Below are 9,015 nucleotides of genomic sequence, written 5' to 3' on the forward strand. Positions count from 1 at the left end.
GATTTGGCTATAAATTGTATGGGCTGCTTCTAGTCCCCAAGGTTTCCTTCTCTCGGACGAAACGCGGGCCAAGTGGTGTCAGAGGCAACTAGTGTAGTGAAGCAGCCCATACAATTTATAGCCAAACTAGGTAATGCATCTCTCCATTATGTACTATAATAATCATTTAGGTTATGAATTGTTGTCGCAGCACCCCCAATGTTTTGCCAAGACCCTTTGCACCCATGTCATAAGTGCTTACAGCCCTTCAACTCATTCTCATGTTGTCCTGAAGAGTAAAGCAAAACATTTGTTGCTGGCCGTGATAAAAATTTGCAATTACTAATGTGAGCATGACCTAATGTACAAATTTTAAAGGATGAGTATCAAGAAGAGAAGACGATATTATAGAATTAGTAGTCCTTTATTTATAATTTCATTGTACCTTTCAGGGGATACCTTAAATTTGTTAGGACGCATGGGACTACAAACACTAGATTACAAGTGTTCAGTGTTAGTTGACTATCATATTATGTCGGGAGGCCGATGCACCAAGCTACAATATGTATATTGAGGTAGTATGCAGTTGGACGAGTGTCCTAGTTGAGGGTGTTTTGGACGCTGGCGATGAGGCGGCGCACTTCATCATCATCAATGCCAAGAGTGGTCTCGAGCACCTCCTCGGGGAGAGGCGGATTGGAAGCGAAGAGGGCAACGGCGAGTTGGGAGGCACCAGGGTTTTGGCTATTGAGGGCGGCGATGGCAAGGGCAGGCTTGGATTTTTCTGGGTTGAATTGGAAGTGGACGAGGCCACGGGGAAATACGAAGAGATCACCGGCATAGATGGTTTGGTAGAAGAACTGGTTGGCGGTTGGTTGGGTGGAGGTGGAGACGAAGCCCACGAGCAGCGTGCCTTGGGCGAGGTAGAGGACTTCGGTAGCACGGGGGTGTACGTGCGGCGGGTTGATGCCGCGGGGCTTGTAGTCGATGCGGGCAATGGAAAGGCCTTGCGTGTTGAGGGCGCCGAAGTTGGCGGCGGTGACGAGGTTGACAGCGGAGCCGAGGTTTCCGGTGAAGTTGGTGGCGTTGCGGAGCAGGTGGGAGGCGAAGTCAGAGGATTGCACGGCAGCGGCAGGCTTGCAGGGCAGGCCGTTGATGTTGAGGGTGAGCTGGAGCTTCTGCAGCTCGTAGGGGCTGAGGGCCACGCAGAAGTCTTGCAAGGGGTCCTCGTCAGCAGCGCGAACAGTTGGAGGCAGGGGTGCGGCCAACCCTAGCAGCAGCAGCGCTAGCTGCAGGGCAGCCACAAGCTGCTTGGGCGACATTTATATTGTTAAAAGGAGTAGCTGCGGTGATGCAGAGGCGCGATCAGGGCTGGGCTGGGGTGAGAATAATGGAAATGCGTAAGAGGCCGGAGAGCTAATGACGTGATGAGGCACTTGATGAGCTCGTCTCCTTTTATGGGCGCTGCTCCGGGGACCGAGTCCTGCATGTACTCGACGTTACCTGCTTGTTCCTTGTTGCTGATGCGCGCCTCGACGTCAACATTAACCTACGCGTTTAGCTAGTCACGACATTTTCAACAAAACAAATTACCTCCGGTTTCAAATTATCACATCACCCGTCACTCTCAAAGCAACACAAACTATTAACAAAGCTTCGATATAGTCTCGAAGGGTACCTAAGGATAGCTTGTGAGATTTGGCACGGTTACCTGCTTGTTCCTTGTTGTTGATGTGCTCCTCGACGTCGTCAACATTTTGATTTTTTAACCACACAAATTGCGTTTAGATGATCAGGACGACCTTTTCATCGGTTTCAAATTATCATCCTTACATGTGACACGACAACACCAAAAAGCGCTCCAAATGTCGCCACTCACAACCAAATAGTCCCTGACTAAAGGATAGCTTGGCATTGTTTTGGCTATAAATTGTATGGGCTGCTTCTAGTCCCCAAGGTTTCCTTCTCTCGGACGACATGCGGGCCAAGTGGTGTCAGAGGCAACTACTGTAGTGAAGCTAGGCCTGGGGCATGGTAGCTGCATCTTTCATCTTGAGAATGGGGGATTCAAATCCAAGCATCACTTGACTTGCACAACACCGCCGCGACAAGATTGACAACGTCAAATAGTTATCCCATGGATTTCGTCCACTAATCAAGTCGATACATTTAGAAGGGGCTAGCCCCATAGAGAGATAGAGAAGGAGAGAGGTGCTACTGAGTTTCAACGCCATTATCCCATGGCTTTCGTCCACTAATCAAGCTGATACATTTAGAAGGGGCAAGCCCCATAAAGAGATAGAGAAGGAGAGAGGTGCTATTGAGTAACATGGCAATATAAGGGCCATCAATATTAGCATTCGGGTCATCGCAATGAGTAGTATCACTACAAAAAATTCTCATGCTTGCTTACGTCATATCAATAATAAATGTAGTGCAACATTTATCGGGGCAAACTATGTGGTGACCTTGATGTCTCAACACTCTCTTCGAAGCCAAACACCATCTCTTCTACTACATGTGCATCACTCAAAAGCATGTTTCAACTTCTCTTCTCCAAGGGTCTTAATTATAAAGACATCTATAGTCATGTACCTAAGGTCAATGACGAATCCTATCTCTAATAAAGTGGTAGGTGCTTCACCATGTAGGGAACACTTGATTCTGTGTAGTTATATGCTAGTAAGATTGGACTCTGGTTAAATGACAGCTAGTCTCTCGACGTGCATACCCAATTCTTGAGGTAGCATACATAACCAACCTACATCATATTCCCCAATACAACACCCTTGTAATCTTGAAGTAGCATATAACACCCTATGGTTTCTCTCTCTCTGCACACACACCGCATTCATGTACTCTTCAAGGGGTTAGAGCTTAGATTCTTGTCTGGTGGTGGCTACAATATCTCCCAATAGCAGAATAGGAAGCTAGGGTTGTCTTGTGGCAGTTTCTGACAGTGTTGAAAACAGGGGTGCAACAAAACACAACAGTGTGTAATGGAAAGATAGATAGCCCTAGAATTAATGGGCGTATATACAATGCACGGGGAAAAAACTTCCTAAAGAAGGAAAAAAATGCCCTGGCGGTCCTAAGTGTGTTCACACACATCACTACCACATGTATATGGTAACAAATCCCTCCTGGAGTGATGTGGTGAACGAGAGCTGGCACATGAGCAAAGGGAAGTGGCATGCCTTGAGGACATGATCAGTCCACAAAGGGGAGTAAGCCCAAAGCTTTGGGGAAAGCTTCAACTTCTCACGAGACAATGCCTTTTTGAAAAGATCTACAAGGTTGTCCTCTGTGTTGGCACATAAGCCAAGCTGATCTCTCCTACTGAGAGCCTCTCCCTGACGTAGTGGTAATGCACCTCCATGTGCTAAGTTGTGCGAGCATGAAAAAATTGGTTCCTCGCAACTGCCAATGCGCTCTGGCTGTCAGTGTAGATAGTGTGGGCAGTGTCATGTCCAACACCCAAATCACCAATAAGGCGTATGAACCATACACACTCAACCGTAACTGTGAAGACTACCGTGTACTCAGCCTCACAACTAAAAGTGGCCATAGTAGGTTGGATTCCGACTCAACCATGATATACATGAACAGCCAAGCATGAAACAAAAACACTTGTGGACACTCGCATGTTAAAAAAACCAGCCCAATCTGAGTCCGAAAAAGCATGTAAGTCTGGCGACAATGATCCCCCTTGGGATAAAACTAGACAAGATTAAAGTACCACTCAAGTAGTGGAAAATCCTCTTAAAAGCTTGCCAATGCTTTATGCATATATTTGTTGACCTGTGAGACTGCAAACTGAATATCTGGCCTTGTGTTGCATACATAAATGAGGCATCCAACAACAGTTTGGTAAAGAGTGACATCTGCAAGATCACCAACATCATGTAGACTCAGACTCAATTTTAAACCTATTTCCATGAGAGTGGCCATAGGTTTGCAATCCTCAAGTCCAAACTTACATAGCAATGTCTCTATGTAACTTTTTTGACACATGGCAATACCACCATCACACTGCTTAAACTATATGCCCAAGTAATGATGCAACAACCCCAAATCTTTCATCTTGAAAGTAGCATTCAAATCAGCCTTAAATTCAACAATATGTGCCTCACTAGGACCAGTGATCAACAAATCATCCACATAAAGAACAACAATGAGAAGTACATCGCCCTCACCCTTGACATACAATGTGCTTTGTGTTGGACTGTTACAAAAGCCTCGTTTGACCAAATGAGTGTCAGCTTTCTCATATCAAGAATGGCGTGATGCAGAGGCGCGATCAGGGCTGTGGGATGGCATGGGTGAAGAATTATGGAAATGCGTAAAAGGCCGGAGAGCTAATGACGTGATGAGGCACTTGATGAGTTCGTCTCCTTTTATGGGCGTTGCTCAGGGGACGGAGTCTTGCATTTATTCAATGCTACCTGCTTGTTCCTTGTTGCTGATGCCCGCCTTGACGTCAACATTTTGATTTTTTAACCCATGCGTTTAGCTAGTCACGACATTTTCAAGAAAAAAACAAAACAAATTACCTCCGGTTTCAAATTATCACATCATATCACGCGTCACTCTCAAAGCAACACAAACTATTAACAAAGCTACAAAACATATTGGATGCTTCTATATAGTCTCGAAGGGTAGCTAAGGATAGCTTGTGAGATTTGACACGTTGTTGGGAAACAAGCAACTGAAACACCTCTATAGCGATGTCACCCAAGAGTGTTGAAAGATAACTACAAGACACCAAAAGCTTTGCAAAATCCTTTTCAAACACCACAAGTCCAATAGGAGTAGACCCTTGGGAATTTACTAGCCGTCGCCCATCGAAGAGACTATGTCACATAGGAGCAAAACCCTGTCAAAGCACCGATTTACAGCACACGCCGACCAATGCATATTAAGACAAGGGACTCTCCTTTCACAATCAAACATCACAAACCCACAACTTCAACATCAATTCCACAATTCATACATACATGCCCTCCAAATCTGTCTGCACACAATTTGCCACTAGGCTGCCATAGCCATAACCCTGCAAAGAACTAGTCGTAACCTGATGAGCACAACTCCAATTGGGGCACTTTAAAGCTTGAGAGAAAGCTTGAAAAAGGACTGGCGAGAAAGCTGAAGATGACCAAAATTGATTCCATATGCCGCCATGAGCAAAATTGACGCGAACAGAAAGCTGTCCCAGCACGACTACATGTAGAGAAGGCTAGTCAGGGCAAAAAACTGCATCCAAAAGCACCAAGGAGACACAACGAGCTAAAACCTGAAAATTTCTGATGTTTGGCTGAACTTTTTTTAAGTTTGTACATGAGTTTTAGTTATATACAAGGCTCACTTCAAAAAAATCACTCACTGGCACTTACAGCAGCCCGACAGCTCTGTCACTAGACTAGCGACTTGCAGTGCATGTACATGTGCTTACTAAAGCAAGCTAAAAACCCCACAAAAATAAATCCCACACACACTTTTGACATCGAGCTTCATGTCCGTATGTACAAATTTACAAAAAACAGGGTGTCACAAATGCGCCCAACAACGTTACCTGGTTGTTCCCTGTTGTTGTTGATGTGCGCCTCGATGTCATCAACATTTTGATTTTTTAACCATGTTAACTGCGTTTAGCTAATCAGGAGGACCTTTTCATCGGTTTCAAATCATCATCCTTACAGGTGACACGCCAGCACCCAAAAAGTGCTCCAAATGTCGCGACTCGCAACCAAATAGTCCCTTTCTACAGGATAGCTTGGCATTGTTTTGGCTATAAATTGTGTGGTCTACTTCTAGTCCCCAAGGTTTCCTTCTCTCGAACGACATGCAGGCCAAGTGGTGGCAGAGGCAACTACTGTAGTGAAGCTAGGCCTGGGGCATGGTAGCTGCATCTTTCATTTTGAGAATGGGGGATTCAAATCCAAGCATCACTTGACTTTCACAACACCCCCGCGACAAGATTGACAACATCAAATAGTTATCCCATGGCTTTCGTCCACTAATCAAGTTGATACATTTAGAAGGGGCAAGCCCCATAGAGAGATAGAGAAGGAGAGAGGTGCTACTGAGTTCAAAAAAAATATTGGCAACGTCAAAAAATTATCCCATGGATTTCGTCCACTAATCAAGCTGATACATTTAGAAGGGGCAAGCCCCATAAAGAGATAGAGAAGGAGAGAGGTGCTATTGAGTAACATGGCAATATAAGGGCCATCATTATTAGCATTCGGGTCATCTCAATGCGTAGTATCACTACCATAAATGCTCGGTTCTTGCTTACGTCATATCAATAATAAAGGTAACTATGTGGTGACCTTGATGTCTCAACACTCTCTTGGAAGCCAACCACCATCTCTTCTACTACAATATGTGCATCACTCAAAAGCATGTTGCAACTTCTCTTCTCCAAGGGTCTTAATTATAAAGACATCCGTAGTCATGTACCTAAGGTTAATGAAAAACCCTATCTCCAATAAAGTGGTAGGTGCTTCACCCATGCAGGGAACACTTGATGTTGTGCTAGTTGTATGCAAGTTTGATTGGATTCAAGTTAATTGATAGCTAGTCTCTCGAACTGCATACCCAACTCTTGAGGTAGCATACATAACCAAGCTACATCATATTCCCCAATACAACACCCTTGTACTCTTGGAGTAGCATATATAACCCTATGGTCTCTTTCTCTCTGAAAACACACCGCATTCATGTACTCTTCAAGGTGTTAGAGCTCAGATTCTTGTCTGGTGGTGGCTACAATATCTCCCAAAAGCAGAATAGGAAGGTAGGGTTGTTTTGTGGTTGTGTTCGACAGTGTCGAAAACAGGGTTACAGCAAAACACACTGAGCTTTGAGAAGACGAAGGAAGCTCAAGGCAAACAACAACTTGTGCAATGGAAATATAGATAGCCCTAGAATTAATGGGCGTATATACAATGCACGGGGGAAAAAGCCTAATAAAGAAGGAAAAAATGCCCTAGCGGTCCTAAGTGTGTTCACACACATCACTACCACATGTATATGGTAACAAATCCCCCCTTGGAGTGATTCGGTGAACGAGAGCTGACACATGAGCAAAGGGAATTGCCATGCCCTAAGGACATGATAGTTCCACAAAGGGGAGTATGCCCAAAGCTTTGCGGAAAGCTTTGAACTTCTCAAGAGACAATGCCTTTGTCAAAAGATCTGCAAGGCTGTCCTCTGTGTTGGCACATAAGCCAAGTTGATCTCTCCTGCTTAGAGCCTCTCCCTGACATAGTGGTAATGCACCTCAATGTGCTTTGTGCAAGCATGAAAAACTGGGTTCCTCGCAACTAACTGCCATGTGCTCTGACTGTCAGTGTAGATAGTGTTGGCAGTGTCCTGTCTAACACCCAAATCAGCAGTAAGGCGTATGAAACCATACACACTCAATCGTAGCTGTGAAGACTACCATGTACTCAGCCTCACAACTAGAAGTAGCCATAGTAGTAGGTTGCTTCCTACTCACCATGATATACATGAACTGCCAAGCGTGAAACAAAAACCACTTGTGGACACTCGCAAGATCACCACCAGCATCATGTAGACTCAATTTCAAACCTATTTCCATGAGAGTGGCCATCGGTTTGCAATCCTCAAGTCCAAACTTACATAGCAATGTCTCTATGTAACTTTTTTGACACAAGGCAATACCACCATCACACTGCTTAAAACTATATGCCCAAGTAATGATGCAAACAACCCCAAATCTTTCATGTTGAAAGTAGCATTCAAATCAGCCTTAAATTCAACAATATGTGCCTCATTGGGACCAGTGATCCAGCAAATCATCCACATAAAGAACAACAATGAGAAGTACATCGCCCTCATGCTTGACATACAATGTGCTTTCTGTTGGACTGTTACAAAAGCCTCGTTTGCCCAAATGAGTGTCAGCTTTCTCATACCAAGCACGAGGTGATGCAGAGGCGCAATCAGGGCTATTGGCTTGGTGGAGAATTATGGAAATGCGTCAAAGGCCGAGAGGTAATTACGTGATGAGGCACTTCATGAGTTCGTCTTGTTTTATGGGCGCTCTGCTCCGGGGACGGAGTCTTGCATGTACTCGAGGTTACCTGCTTGTTCCTTGTTTGCTGATGTGCGCCTCATCGCAACGTTTTGATTTTTTAACCCACAGTTTAGCTAGTCACGCATTTTCAACAAAAAAAACAAAACAATTTACCTCCGGTTTCATATTATCACATCATATCACACTGTCACTCTCAAAGCAACACAAACTATTAACAAAGCTACAAAAACGTCTCGGCTGGATCTTCTATATAGTCTTGAAGGGTACCTAAGGATAGCTTGTGAGATTTGACACCTTACCTGTTCCTGTGTTCCCTCGACGTCGTCAACATTTTGATTCTTAACCACGTAATCCACGTTTAGCTGATCAGGACGATCTTTTCATCGGTTTCAAATTATCATTCTTACATGTGACACGACAGCACCCAAAAAGCGCTCCAGATGTTGTGACTCGCAACCGGATAGCTTGGCATTGTTTTGGCTATAAATTGTATGGGCTGCTTCTAGTCCCAATGTTTCCTTCTGTTGGGTTGACATGCGGGCCAAGTGGTGTCAGAGGAAACTACTGTAGTGAAGCTAGGCCTGGGGCATGGTAGCCGCATCTTTCATTTTGAGAATGGGGATTCAAATCCAAGCGTCACTTGACTTGCACAGCACCCCTGCAACGACAAGATTGACAACATCAAATAGTGGTGGTTTACTGATTGGTTTATTCCTGCAAACCACATTGATGCCATGTTGCACAGATCATGTTAGCGGTAATCCTGATGGCAAATCATTAGGAAAAAAATTGTGAAATTATTTTAAATAAAATTTTTAACTCACTAGAAACCCTTTGCTTGTTGAGAAGTAGCCATTGCTGGAAGAGAGGGAGAAAAGCATGCGGCGTTGAGGAATGTTTAACAGATTCAACATTGGAAAGAAAATGACACAATGAGTAACACAAGAAAACATTTTCTATTTTTTTTTCAG

The 9,015-nt window shown here is 44.3% G+C and overlaps 1 protein-coding gene across 1 annotated transcript; it reads left to right on the forward strand.

The window, feature by feature from the left end:
- Positions 1–419: 419 nt before the first annotated feature.
- Positions 420–1,385, forward strand: LOC147417277 (uncharacterized). The gene has a single exon (XM_086507736.1). The coding sequence runs from the start codon at positions 543–545 to the stop codon at positions 1,251–1,253; it is 711 nt and encodes a 236-aa protein (XP_086363862.1). The 5' UTR covers positions 420–542; the 3' UTR covers positions 1,254–1,385.
- Positions 1,386–9,015: the final 7,630 nt, after the last annotated feature.

This window comes from Adiantum capillus-veneris, unplaced genomic scaffold (genome assembly GCF_014529385.1).
Source record: "Adiantum capillus-veneris isolate H3 unplaced genomic scaffold, ASM1452938v2 Hic_scaffold_291, whole genome shotgun sequence".
NCBI classification, from domain to species: domain Eukaryota; kingdom Viridiplantae; phylum Streptophyta; class Polypodiopsida; order Polypodiales; family Pteridaceae; genus Adiantum; species Adiantum capillus-veneris.

Excerpts from the sequence above, each read along its gene's own strand:
- LOC147417277 (XM_086507736.1), top strand. The coding sequence starts at position 543 with ATGTATATTGAGGTAGTATGCAGTTGGACGAGTGTCCTAGTTGAGGGT.